The sequence below is a fragment of the Ammodytes marinus genome (assembly GCF_949987685.1).
Source record: "Ammodytes marinus genome assembly, chromosome: 10".
NCBI classification, from domain to species: Eukaryota; Metazoa; Chordata; class Actinopteri; order Uranoscopiformes; family Ammodytidae; genus Ammodytes; species Ammodytes marinus.
In genome coordinates, this window is record NC_137214.1 from 11,096,464 (window position 1) to 11,110,921 (window position 14,458).

The window sequence follows — 14,458 nt, forward strand, 5'->3', positions numbered from 1 at the left end:
GGAGAGGAATTAATTGAAGGGTCTTCTGTTCTAAATGATCATCTGGTTTGTAAACGTTGCTTTAAAAAAAATGTGACCTTGCAGTTGCTCTACAGCCATAGGAACATTGTATGAAAATAGTGAAAATAAAACAAGAACCTAAAGATGCATTATGGTGTGCATTACGTCACGTGACAATGTATAACAACATGACAGAAAAAATGGTATTGTATTATGTAAAAACTGTGCATTTGATTACCATATATAGAGGCAAAAAATACAGTGTAATAATAATCTTGAGGATCAATACATGTGTTTCAATTGTACAAATAACTATATTTGATCAAATTAACAGTTTAAAGTGTTAATGCCATAGTATTACTGTAATGAAAAATAAAGCGATAATTTGTGAAACATTTGAAATTAAGCTGAAGCAACTGACAGGCCACATTAAATAATTTCACTGCAGCTACGATATTTGTTTTTGAAACAAACATACAGCATTCTTTACGGAATCCGATCAATAATCATAGATGTCTGGTGTATTGATATTAGTATAATATGTTTGTAAACCCTAACTCATGAGGTGTGGTTAGTACAAAAGAACGCAAGATGTCGCACGAGACCACACATTTATTTGAGTTAATCGATGATTTAAAACTCCTCCTCCACTGTCGGTGAAATAAAAAAACTGCCTGTGCGTTTCGTAGGGGCTGGGTTAGTAAACCACTTCGTCCTGAAAGATGGTCTCTAAATGAAGAGAGCTTGGTTGGCTTTTGGATATTTTACCGTTTTGGTGGATTAATGACATTTGTTTGCTTGGATTTCTTACCTAAACGAAAAGGATGAATCCTCAACATAATAGAGAGGCCAAATGGATGTTGTGCGCCATCATTCTTTGTTTATCAGAGTGGTCTGGGGCTCAGATTTCCTACTCGGTTTCCGAGGAGGTAGACAAAGGCACAGTGGTGGGGAATCTCGCAAAGGATTTAAACATTCAAACACAGCAACTGGAGGAACGGGAATTTCGGATTGTATCGGGATACAGTAAGAAATATTTCGAGGCTAATTTGAGAACGGGAGCTTTGTTTGTTAACGAAAGGATAGACCGTGAAGAGCTTTGTCCGCATTTACCCAAGTGTTCCTTGAATATAGAGGGACTATTAAACGACCCGATGAATATCTATCGCATTGAGATCAGCATTATTGACATCAATGATAATGCACCATCATTCCTGGAGCAAACCCACGTGTTTAATATATCCGAGTCTTCTTCATCGGGAGAGAGGTATCCGCTCCCAATAGCCCAAGATGCAGACACTGGCAGTTACTCAGTGAAAACCTACAAGCTCAGTACGAACGAGTATTTCACAATAGATGTGAGTAGCGGGGGAGACGGTGCGTCCGCTGAGTTAGTGTTGCAGAAAGCTTTGGACCGAGAGAAACAATCTATAATTAAACTAACATTAACCGCTGTAGACGGAGGAAAGCCGGCCAGATCTGGTACTATGCAGATCCGTGTTAATGTGATAGATGTTAATGATAACACGCCTTCATTCAGCAATACGCTTTATAAAGTAAGAGTCAGCGAAAATGTAGCCATAAATACAAAAATATTGAAACTCAATGCAACCGATTTAGACGAAGGGTCAAATTCAAACATTAGATATTCTTTAATGAGAAGAGGAAATGTGGACTTTCCTGACAAATTTATTGTCATTCCTGAAAGCGGAGAAATTATTGTAAAGGCTCATTTGGATTACGAGGAAAGCAATGCATATGAATTAAGAGTACAAGCAACAGACCAAGGCGCTTCCCCTCGCAGTGGTTATTCAAAAGTGCTGGTAGAGGTTGTCGATGTCAATGACAATGCACCAGAAATCTCCATAACTTCACTAATGAGCCCAGTAAAGGAAAGTGCTGAAATTGGAACAGTCGTTGCATTGGTGACTGTGACTGATAAAGACGGAGGGCAAAATGGCCTGACCACTTGTACAATTAAAGGCTCGGTCCCTTTCGCACTAAAGTCAAATTACAAAAACTATTACTCGTTGGTAGTTGATGGTCTCCTTGACAGAGAAATCGTATCACAGTATAATGTTACCATTATTGCTACCGATGAAGGCAGTCCACCTCTTTCAAGCACTGCTGTAATCACTGTGCACATTTCTGATATTAATGACAACGCGCCCCGTTTCCCAGAGGCCGATATACATATTAACGTGAAAGAGAACAGTAAAGTTGGAGATATCATAGCGAGGACGACTGCACAGGATGCAGATGCTAATGAAAATGCTAAATTGACTTATTCATTAATGGATACAAATCCGAAAGGTTTTCCAATTTCAACGCTTGTTAACATCAACTCAGAGACTGGAGATATAGTCAGCCTGCAGTCTTTTAACTACGAGGAGACCAAAACGTTACAGTTTAAAGTCCAGGCCACAGACTCTGGTGTTCCTCCACTCAGCAGCAACGTGACTGTGAACATTTTAGTCCTGGATGAGAATGACAACAGTCCCACTATACTCTCTCCATATTCTGAGCACGGCTCCGTTAACAGTGAGAACATCCCCTATTCTGCTGAAGCGGGATACTTTGTGGCAAAGATCAGGGCTGTAGACGCAGACTCTGGATACAATGCGCTGCTTTCTTATCACCTCTCTGAGCCCAAAGGAAACAACCTCTTCCGGATCGGAACCAGCACCGGAGAAATCAGGACTAAGAGGAGAATGAGTGACAATGACCTGAAAACTCACCCCTTGGTGGTGTATGTTTCTGATAACGGAGAACCCTCCCTGTCAGCTACCGTGTCTATTGATGTGGTGGTGGTTGAAAGCACAGCTGACATCCAGACTCAGTTCAGACATGTGCCCATAAAGGAGGAGAGCTTCTCTGCTTTAAACCTGTATCTGCTGATCGCCATAGTGTCGGTGTCAGTGATCTTTCTGCTGAGCCTCATCAGTTTAATAGCTGTCAAATGCCACAGGACAGACGGCAGTTTCAGCAGGTACAGCGCCCCAATGATCACCACCCACCCTGACGGGAGCTGGTCTTACTCTAAATCTACACAGCAGTATGACGTGTGTTTCAGCTCAGACACAATGAAGAGTGACGTGGTGGTTTTCCCCGCCCCGTATCCGCCTGTGGATGCGGAGCTCATCAGTATTAACGGAGCGGACACTTTTACACGCACTCAGACTTTACCCAATACAGAAAAGGTATGTGTTCTTTAGTTTGCGATTGCTTTGAAAAATGTTGATATGATTTAAGTGTTATTGATCTCAACTAAACAGGACCTGGAAACCAAAACATAGAAATACCTGCCTAGTTGTCATTGCAACGATATAGCGTTTCAAATGAGCATGGCCTTGAATGAATGAACTAATACAAAGTTGTAACATTTCGAAGATACATACACATATTTTTTTGTTTTACGTTTCTGAGGTATGAGTCTACTTTATGCAGGAACATTTGATAGTTTGGACCGAAAGCAGCAAATTAGTTGGCTGGATCGATGCGGTTTGTTGTCAAATGTAGAGCACTCTCCTTGGTGCTGAAATGAGTTGCATACAACGCAACCTTTGAATTCTTGAATGTCTCTGGATGTTTATTTTGTTAAATGTGTTATTATTATCTAAGACTGACTAAGAGTATGTTGGTTGACCGAACTGTTTTTTATTATTTAAATTTGTTACAAGAAAAAAATCACCAAAAACATTTAGCCTATATAATTACCTGAGATCCTATTCCGTGGATACCCTGCATTTGTAGCACTAAATGACACCTTGCATGCTCAGATTCACATTTTAGAATGGGAATGATTGATTTAATGTGTGAGCTTCCAGTTAATACAACTAAATAACTTTACACATTTTCAAAAACTGTAGCTAATTGATGCGTCAACGACTAAAAACAACACATCGTATAGGCATACTTCAAATCACTGAGCTAATCACATTTGTATTGCCTTATCGTTTACTTACCACATGATGTCGCTGGAGACCATAGCTATGACTGTTACAATGTGTGTACAACTCCGCCCTGTATAAGAAACATAAAACCGTCATTGGACATCACTTTAGGGAGGCACTGGGATTGTACTGTGGTGACACGAGCCGCAGCCGCTTGATAGTCGTGTTTTTGACGGATATACAAACTGGAAATACATGATTAGCGGGATTTGGTGTTTCTTGTTCAACGATGGGAAACACAGAAAATGCCTGGATTTATATTTTTGGACTGCTTTGTCTTTGTGACTGGTCTGCTTCGCAATTGTCTTACTCCATTTCCGAGGAAGTGAACAAAGGCACCGTGGTGGGGAATATCGCAAAGGACTTGAACCTTAATGTACACGATCTGGAAACTAGGGATCTGCGTATTGTTTCGAGTTACAGTAAGACATATTTTGATGTGAATTTGCGGACCGGAAACCTCTTTGTTAACGAAAGAATAGACCGAGAGGAGCTTTGTCCGAACACTGCACAATGCTCCCTAAAAATACAGGCTGTTTTAAGCGACCCAATGAATGTACATCGCATTGAGGTCACTGTTTCAGACATAAACGACAACTCGCCGGAATTCATAGATCAGTCTTATTCGTTAAACATCTCCGAGTCCATGTCTCCGGGAGAACGGTACCTTCTCCCGATAGCAGAAGACGCAGATCTCGGCAGTAACTCAGTGAAGAGCTACAAGCTCAGCCAAAATGAATATTTCTCGCTTGATGTGCAGAGCGGAGGAGATCACGGTGTGTCTGCTGAGCTAGTGCTGCAGAAAGCTTTAGACAGAGAGAAACTGCCGGTTATTAAACTCATTCTGACCGCTGTGGATGGAGGAAAACCTGCTAGAACGGGAACATTGCAGATACATGTCAATGTTATTGATGCGAACGATAATACACCAATTTTTAGCAGGTCGCTGTATAAAGTGCTTGTGGGTGAAAATGTTGCACACGGAACAGTGGTAATTAAATTAAATGCAACGGATTTGGACGAGGGCACGAACAGCAAAATTATATATTCCTTTATCAAACGAAGGAACACAGATCCGTCAAACATTTTTGATCTAAATTCAGAAACGGGAGAAATCACAGTGAAGGGTACATTAGACTATGAAGAGACGCCTGCTTATGAGGTTAGAGTTCAAGCAATGGATCAAGGCACATCTCCTCGTAGTGCACATGCTAAACTGCTCATAGAGATAATTGACGTGAATGACAATGCCCCAGAAATATCTGTGACGTCACTGATGACCCCAGTAAAAGAGGATGCAGAACTAGGTACTATCGTTGCTTTGGTTACAGTGAGTGATAAAGATGGAGGGAACAATGGTGCAACTAACTGTAAAGTAGTTGGGTCTGTTCCATTTAAACTAAAGTCCAACTACAAAAATGATTATTCATTAGTAGTAGATGGACCACTGGAGAGAGAAAACACTTCTCTTTACAATGTCACTATTACAGCCACAGATGAAGGGAGTCCTCCTCTGTCTAGTAGCAGGGTCATTACTGTTCACGTTTCAGATGTTAATGATAATGCACCACGATTTATGGAGTCTGTGATTCACATTTATGTGAAAGAAAACAGTCCGATAGGCTCTATTATTTATACAATAAATGCATTTGATCCTGATCTGGATGCTAATGCGAAACTGACTTACAAATTGATAGATAGTCCTCCGAGGAATGTTCCAATTTCATCAGTTTTGAACATAAACTCAGAGACAGGAGAAATAGTCAGCCTGCAGTCTTTTAACTACGAGGAGTTAAAAACGTTTCAGTTTAAAGTTCAGGCCACAGACTCTGGTGTTCCTCCGCTCAGCAGCAACGTGACTGTGAACATTTTAGTCCTGGACGAAAATGACAATAATCCAAACGTTCTTGCCCCCTATTCTGAGCATGGCTCCGTTAATAGTGAGAACATCCCCTATTCAGCTGAAGCGGGATACTTTGTGGCAAAGATCAGGGCTGTAGACGCAGACTCTGGATACAATGCGCTGCTTTCTTATCACCTCTCCGAGCCCAAAGGAAACAACCTCTTCCGGATCGGAACCAGCACCGGAGAAATCAGGACTAAGAGGAGAATGAGTGACAATGATCTGAAAACTCACCCCTTGGTGGTGTATGTTTCTGATAACGGAGAACCCTCCCTGTCAGCTACTGTGTCTATTGATGTGGTGGTGGTTGAAAGCACAGCTGACATCCAGACTCAGTTCAGACATGTGCCCATAAAGGAGGAGAGCTTCTCTGCTTTAAACCTGTATCTGCTGATCGCCATAGTGTCGGTGTCAGTGATCTTTCTGCTGAGCCTCATCAGTTTAATAGCTGTCAAATGCCACAGGACAGACGGCAGTTTCAGCAGGTACAGCGCCCCAATGATCACCACCCACCCTGATGGGAGCTGGTCTTACTCTAAATCTACGCAGCAGTATGACGTGTGTTTCAGTTCAGACACAATGAAGAGTGACGTAGTGGTTTTCCCCGCCCCGTATCCGCCTGTAGATGCGGAGCTGATCAGTATAAATGGAGGAGACACTTTTAACCGGACTCAGACTTTACCAAATAAAGACAAGGTAGGCTATTATTGCTGAATGCTTGTGACAATGCTATCATCAAACTATAAATATATTTCCTGATTACTTATGAGTCTCAATAGTAACAGTAGGCCTATTTTAAAAGTGCCCATATATTGTTTTGTAGAATGTCAATTAACATCAATGACAACAAACTGCTATCATTGACTCAACTATTGTATGCTCATTGAAACAGCAACTAATAAGGTTTTATATAAGGCATTATAAGATTATATGTTGAACATCAATTTGCTCAAACACAAGTTGTAAAATAGCTTTTATTCCTTACAGAATAGTGCCAGATGCTATCTGCCTAAAGTTGTCCATGTTGAAATATGCTTCATTAGTTTTTTTTACGTAAACAGTTTGTGTGTTACAGAGGGACAATCTAAAACTGTTTTGCGGGTATTTAAATAGAGCTCTCCGAGGTGCTGAACTGTGTTTGGAGCCATTCAGCTGCAAGGCTGCTTTTGTGCCAGTTGAAAGAGTTTAATTAGTGATTCAAATAATCTTAGCAGTTTTTTTTTTCTTGAAATGTAACAGCGGTCACTGTGGTGAGCTCTCAAACTCAAGGTTTTGTAACTAGTATCAATCCGCTGTGATCAGAGATTTGCAATGCTTCCTGAAGTCGAATGTAGTGACAAGGTGCTGTCCGTGGTGCTCGACTTTGTGTAGACAACATGGGGTTTCTGTACCATCCTGTAGTAAATCAAGCTTGTTTCTTTAATGTATGAATATTAATACAGATTCATTAAATTGTGGAAATTACACTTTTGCATTGACTTCTATGCAATTTTCTTATTGGATATATTGTTTTATCGGATCTTTAGAATGGCTGAAGAACAGCCACTAAAATAGTTTGCTTTTCCATCGATTCAGAGTAATTATTACTAAATATTTAAATACAGGTCTTCAGAGTAAACCTGAATTTACCTAAATAATTATATTTAAAAATTATTTGGCTATAGCATTAATTGTATTTTCCTACCTACAATTCACCACGTAGTGTCGCAGGAGACCATGGACATGAATGTGTTCGTATTTCCATAACTCCTCCCTGCATGGGGGAAAAGAATAAATCGTCATCAGTCAGTAGTACACTCGTGGAAGGTGCTGTGACTAGAAGGGCAAGAGCTACCTTACAACAATATTTTTTTGGACGGATATATCTACACGGAAGATACATGGTCTATTGGGTTATGTTCTTTTGTCGCATCAACAATGTATATTCGACGACGGAAGGAATACGTCTGGATTCACATTGCTGTGCTTCTTTGTCTTTGTGACTGGACTGTTTCCCAGTTATCCTACTCGATTTCCGAAGAGGTGAACAAAGGCACCGTGGTTGCGAACATTGCAAAGGATTTAAACCTCAATGTACAGGAACTAGAAACAAGGGATCTACGCATTGTTTCGGGTTACAGCAAGCAATATTTTGACGTGAATTTGCGGACCGGGAACCTCTTTGTTGACGAGAGGATTGACAGAGAAGAGCTTTGCCCGAATGTGGTAAAATGTTCGCTGAAAATACAAGCTGTTTTAAACAATCCAATGACTGCACACCGCATAGAGGTCAATGTTTTAGATATAAATGATAATTCGCCGGCTTTTATTGAAAAAACGTATTATTTAAATATTACCGAATCATCCTTAACGGGAGAACGATATTTTCTCCCAATAGCAGTGGACGCAGACATAAGCGGCAACTCGGTAAAGAGCTACAAGCTGAGCCAAAATGAATATTTCTCGCTTGATGTGCAGAGCGGAGGAGACCACGGCGTATCTGCTGAGTTAGTGCTGCAGAAAGCTTTAGACAGAGAGAAACAGTCGATGATTACACTTCTCTTGATGGCTGTAGATGGAGGCAAACCGCCCAGATCAGGATCATTACAGATACATGTTAATGTACTTGATGTTAATGATAATATACCCACTTTTAGCAAATCGCTTTATAAAATGCGTGTGGGCGAAAATGCTGCGCACGGAACAGTGGTCATACAGCTAAATGCAACGGATATGGACGAAGGCATGAACAGTAAGATCCTGTATTCGTTTTTAAAACGAGGAAATATTGATCCGTCAAATATGTTTGATCTAAATTCAGAAACAGGAGAAATTAGAGTGAAGGGTACATTAGACTATGAAGAGACGCCTGCTTATGAGGTTAGAGTTCAAGCAATGGATCAAGGCACATCTCCTCGTAGTGCACATGCTAAACTGCTCATAGAGATAATTGACGTGAATGACAATGTCCCAGAAATATCGGTGACGTCACTGATGACCCCAGTTAAGGAAGATGCAGAACTAGGTACTATTGTTGCTTTGGTCACAGTGAGTGATAAAGATGGAGGAAACAATGGTGCAACTAACTGTAAAGTAGTTGGGTCTGTTCCATTTAAACTTAAGTCCAACTACAAAAATGACTATTCATTAGTAGTAGATGGACCACTGGACAGAGAAAACACTTCTCTTTACAATGTCACTATTACAGCCACAGATGAAGGGAGTCCTCCTCTGTCTAGTAGCAGGGTCATTACGGTTCACGTTTCAGATGTTAATGATAATGCACCTCGATTTATGGAGTCTGTGATTCACATTTATGTGAAAGAAAACAGTCCGATAGGTTCTATTATTTATACAATAAATGCACTTGATCCTGATCTGGATGCTAATGCGAAACTGACTTACAAATTGATAGATAGTCCTCCAAGGAATGTTCCAATTTCATCAGTTTTGAACATAAACTCAGAGACAGGAGATATAGTCAGCCTGCAGTCTTTTAACTATGAGGAGTTAAACACGTTTCAGTTTAAAGTTCAGGCCACAGACTCTGGTGTTCCTCCGCTCAGCAGCAACGTGACTGTGAACGTTTTAGTCCTGGACGAAAATGACAATAATCCAAACGTTCTTGCCCCCTATTCTGAGCACGGCTCCGTTAATAGTGAGAACATCCCCTATTCAGCTGAAGCGGGATACTTTGTGGCAAAGATCAGGGCAGTAGACGCAGACTCTGGATACAATGCGCTGCTTTCTTATCACCTCTCTGAGCCCAAAGGAAACAACCTCTTCCGGATCGGAACCAGCACCGGAGAAATCAGGACTAAGAGGAGAATGAGTGACAATGACCTGAAAACTCACCCCTTGGTGGTGTATGTTTCTGATAACGGAGAACCCTCCCTGTCAGCTACTGTGTCTATTGATGTGGTGGTGGTTGAAAGCACAGCTGACATCCAGACTCAGTTCAGACATGTGCCCATAAAGGAGGAGAGCTTCTCTGATTTAAACCTGTATCTGCTGATCGCCATAGTGTCGGTGTCAGTGATCTTTCTGCTGAGTTTCATCAGTTTAATAGCTGTCAAATGCCACAGGACAGACGGCAGTTTCAGCAGGTACAGTGCCCCAATGATCACCACCCACCCTGACGGGAGCTGGTCTTACTCTAAATCTACGCAGCAGTATGACGTGTGTTTCAGCTCGGACACACTGAAGAGTGATGTAGTGGTTTTCCCCGCCCCGTATCCGCCTGTAGATGCGGAGCTGATCAGTATAAATGGAGGAGACACTTTTAACCGGACTCAGACTTTACCTAATAAAGACAAGGTAGGCTATTATTGCTGAATGCTTGTGACAATGCTATCATCAAACTATAAATATATTTCCTGATTACTTATGAGTCTCAATAGTAACAGTAGGCCTATTTTAAAAGTGCCCATATATTGTTTTGTAGAATGTCAATTAACATCAATGACAACAAACTACTATAATTGACTCAACTATTGTATGCTCATTGAAACAGCAACTAATAAGGTTTTATATAAGGCATTATAAGGTTATATGTTGAACATCAATTTGCTCAAACACAAGTTGTAAAATAGCTTTTATTCCTTACAGAATAGTGCCAGATGCTATCTGCCTAAAGTTGTCCATGTTGAAATATGCTTCATTAGTTTTTTTACGTAAACAGTTTGTGTGTTACAGAGGGACAATCTAAAACTGTTTGCGGGTATTTAAATAGAGCTCTCCGAGGTGCTGAACTGTGTTTGGAGCCATTCAGCTGCAAGGCTGCTTATGTGCCAGTTGAAAGAGTTTAATTAGTGATTCAAATAATCTTAGTAGGTTTTTTTTCTTCTTGAAATGTAACAGCGGTCACTGTGGTGAGCTCTCAAACTCGAGGTTTTGTAACTAGTATCAATCCGCTGTGATCAGATATTTGCAATGCTTTCTGAAGTTGAATGTAGTGACAAGGTGCTGTCCGTGGTGCTTGTCTTTGTGTAGACAACATGGGGTTTCTGTACCATCCTGTAGTAAATCAAGCTTGTTTCCTTAATTTATGATTATTAATACAGGTTCATTAAATTGTGGAAATTACACTTTTGCATTAGCTTCTACGCAATTTTCTTATTGGATATATTGTTTTATTGGATCTTTAGAATGGCTGAAGAACAGCCACTAAAATAGTTTGCTTTTCCATCGATTCAGAGTAATTATTACTAAATTTTTAAATACAGGTCTTCAGAGTAAACCTGAATTTACCCAAATAATTATATTTAAAAATGATGTGGCTATAGAATGAATTGTATTTTCCTACCTACAATTCACCACGTAGTGTCGCAGGAGACCATGGACATGAATGTGTTCGTATTTCCATAACTCCTCCCTGCATGGGGGAAAAAAATAAATCGTCATCAGTCAGTAGTACACTCGTGGAAGGTGCTGTGACTAGAAGGGCAAGAGCTACCTTACAACAATATTTATTTGGACGGATATATCTACACTGAAGATACATGGTCTATTGGGTTCTGTTCTTTTGTCGCATCAACAATGTATATTCGACGGCGGAAGGAATACGTCTGGATTCACATTGCTGTGCTTCTTTGTCTTTGTGACTGGACTGTTTCCCAGTTATCCTACTCGATTTCCGAAGAGGTGAACAAAGGCACCGTGGTCGCGAACATTGCAAAGGATTTAAACCTCAATGTTCAGGAACTAGAAACAAGGGATCTACGCATTGTTTCGGGTTACAGCAAGAAATATTTTGACGTTAATTTGCGGACCGGGAACCTCTTTGTTGACGAGAGGATCGACAGAGAAGAGCTTTGCCCGAATGTGGTAAAATGTTCGTTGAAAATACAAGCTGTTTTAAACAATCCAATGACTGCACATCGCATAGAGGTTAATGTTTTAGATATAAATGATAATTCGCCGGCTTTTATTGAAAGAACGTATGGCTTGAATATTTCCGAATCATCTTTAACGGGAGAACGATACCTTCTGCCAATAGCAGTGGACTCAGACATAGCCGGCAACTGCGTAAAGAGCTACAAGCTGAGCCAAAATGAATATTTCTCGCTTGATGTGCAGAGCGGAGGAGACCACGGCGTATCTGCTGAGTTAGTGCTGCAGAAAGCTTTAGACAGAGAGAAACAGTCGATGATTACACTTCTCTTGACGGCTGTAGATGGAGGCAAACCGCCCAGATCAGGTTCATTACAAATACAAGTACATGTATTAGATGTCAATGACAACATACCAACGTTTAGCAAATCGCTTTATAAAGTTCGTGTACGTGAAAATGCTGCACACGGAACAGTGGTAATAATGTTAAATGCAACGGATGTAGACGAAGGCATGAACAGTAGGATTCTGTATTCGTTAATCAAGCGAGGAAATATTGATCCATCAAATATGTTTGATCTAAATTCGGAAACGGGGGAAATCACAGTGAAGGGTACATTAGACTATGAAGAGACGCCTGCTTATGAGGTTAGAGTTCAAGCAATGGATCAAGGCATCTCTCCTCGTAGTGCACATGCTAAACTCCTCATAGAGATAATTGACGTGAATGACAATGCCCCAGAAATATATGTGACGTCACTGATGACCCCGGTAAAAGAAGATGCAGAACTAGGTACTATTGTTGCTTTGGTCACAGTGAGTGATAAAGATGGAGGAAACAATGGTGCAACTAACTGTGAGGTAGTTGGGTCTGTTCCATTTAAACTTAAGTCCAACTACAAAAATGACTATTCATTAGTAGTAGATGGACCACTGGACAGAGAAAACACTTCTCTTTACAATGTCACTATTACAGCCACAGATGAAGGGAGTCCTCCTCTGTCTAGTAGCAGGGTCATTACTGTTCACGTTTCAGATGTTAATGATAACGCACCTCGATTTATGGAGTCTGTGATTCACATTTATGTGAAAGAAAACAGTCCGATAGGCTCTGTAGTTTATACAATAAATGCATTTGATCCTGATCTGGACATTAATTCAAAACTGACTTACAAATTGTTAGCTGATTCACCAAGAAATATTCCAATTTCATCCATTTTAAACATCAACTCAGAGACAGGAGATATAGTCAGCCTGCAGTCTTTTAACTATGAGGAGTTAAAAACGTTTCAGTTTAAAGTTCAGGCCACAGACTCTGGTGTTCCTCCGCTCAGCAGCAACGTGACTGTAAACGTTTTAGTCCTGGATGAGAATGACAACAGTCCCGTGATACTTTCACCATATTCTGAGCATGGCTCCGTTAACAGTGAGAGCATCCCCTATTCTGCTGAAGCGGGATACTTTGTGGCAAAGATCAGGGCTGTAGACGCAGACTCTGGATACAATGCGCTGCTTTCTTATCACCTCTCTGAGCCAAAAGGAAACAACCTCTTCCGGATCGGAACCAGCACCGGAGAAATCAGGACTAAGAGGAGAATGAGTGACAATGATCTGAAAACTCACCCCTTGGTGGTGTATGTTTCTGATAACGGAGAACCCTCCCTGTCAGCTACTGTGTCTATTGATGTGGTGGTGGTGGTTGAAAGCACAGCTGACATCCAGACTCAGTTCAGACATGTGCCCATAAAGGAGGAGAGCTTCTCTGCTTTAAACCTGTATCTGCTGATCGCCATAGTGTCGGTGTCAGTGATCTTTCTGCTGAGCCTCATCAGTTTAATAGCTGTCAAATGCCACAGGACAGACGGCAGTTTCAGCAGGTACAGCGCCCCAATGATCACCACCCACCCTGACGGGAGCTGGTCTTACTCTAAATCTACGCAGCAGTATGATGTGTGTTTCAGCTCAGACACAATGAAGAGTGACGTAGTGGTTTTCCCCGCCCCATATCCACCTGTAGATGCGGAGCTCATCAGTATAAATGGAGGAGACACTTTCACCAGAACTCAGACTTTACCTAATACAGAGAAGGTGAGTTGGTTGCAGATTCAAACTCAACTGTACGGCATGAAAATGAAACAATTTTAAACTCCCTTCCCTATTCTGAATACCATCTATAGTGTGGCCTTGCTTTGGTGTACATGACTTAAAAACATGAAAGTGGTCATTCACTGAAATACAATACGTGAAACAGGATTTGCATGATAGAAAAGAAAGCAATTCGAAAAATATTGGAAATACTGTTCAAGAGTAGGGCGCTGTCTATGGTGCTGAACATATACTTGTATATTTTTCGTACTTAGGCTTAGAAAAACAAGTGAGTCAGGGTTGATTTTGCCCTTCATCATGTTTTTCAATTATTGTGTTGGTAAAATTGTAAGTTATTTATGCGTCTTGGTTTTTTAAAGTTGACTGATGAAAATTAATAGTTTTTCATTATTTACTGAACAGTCTCTAAATAATACTTTGTGACTTTCAAATTGTTATCAACCTGTTCATAACAAGAACATAGTCCATGCATTTGAATTACTTGTGCTTTTATCCATTTTTGGTGGATTTTTTTGTACTGTTCATGTGTTACATACATTTCTGATTGTGTTTGGAGTTTTGTTCAGCAATCTGTAACTATTTAGTGGGATATTTACTTATTTAAACAACTGGTGAAAGGGAAGTTCAACTTCAGTTCGTGGCCTATACAAATGTAAGGCATACAGTTTATTACTTTTGTTGGAAT

The 14,458-nt window shown here is 40.6% G+C and overlaps 4 protein-coding genes across 5 annotated transcripts in view; all 4 read left to right on the forward strand.

The window, feature by feature from the left end:
- The window catches only part of LOC307256491 (protocadherin alpha-C2-like), a gene marked incomplete at its 5' end in the record, with an annotated part of 199,325 nt that overhangs the window by 142,449 nt on the left and 42,418 nt on the right, over positions 1 to 14,458 (forward strand). The window lies entirely within an intron of this gene.
- Positions 825 to 3,215, forward strand: LOC307256583 (protocadherin alpha-3-like; the record flags this gene model as incomplete). The annotated part of the gene is made up of 1 exon (XM_080035611.1): positions 825 to 3,215. The coding sequence occupies one exon, from the start codon at positions 825 to 827 to the stop codon at positions 3,213 to 3,215; it is 2,391 nt and encodes a 796-aa protein (XP_079891737.1).
- On the forward strand, positions 7,774 to 10,170 carry LOC307256584 (protocadherin alpha-2-like; the record flags this gene model as incomplete). The annotated part of the gene is made up of 1 exon (XM_080035612.1): positions 7,774 to 10,170. One exon carries the CDS (start codon positions 7,774 to 7,776, stop codon positions 10,168 to 10,170), a length of 2,397 nt encoding a protein of 798 aa, XP_079891738.1.
- LOC307256586 (protocadherin alpha-2-like) lies at positions 11,374 to 13,812 on the forward strand (the record flags this gene model as incomplete). Its single annotated transcript, XM_080035616.1, has 1 exon — positions 11,374 to 13,812. One exon carries the CDS (start codon positions 11,374 to 11,376, stop codon positions 13,810 to 13,812), a length of 2,439 nt encoding a protein of 812 aa, XP_079891742.1.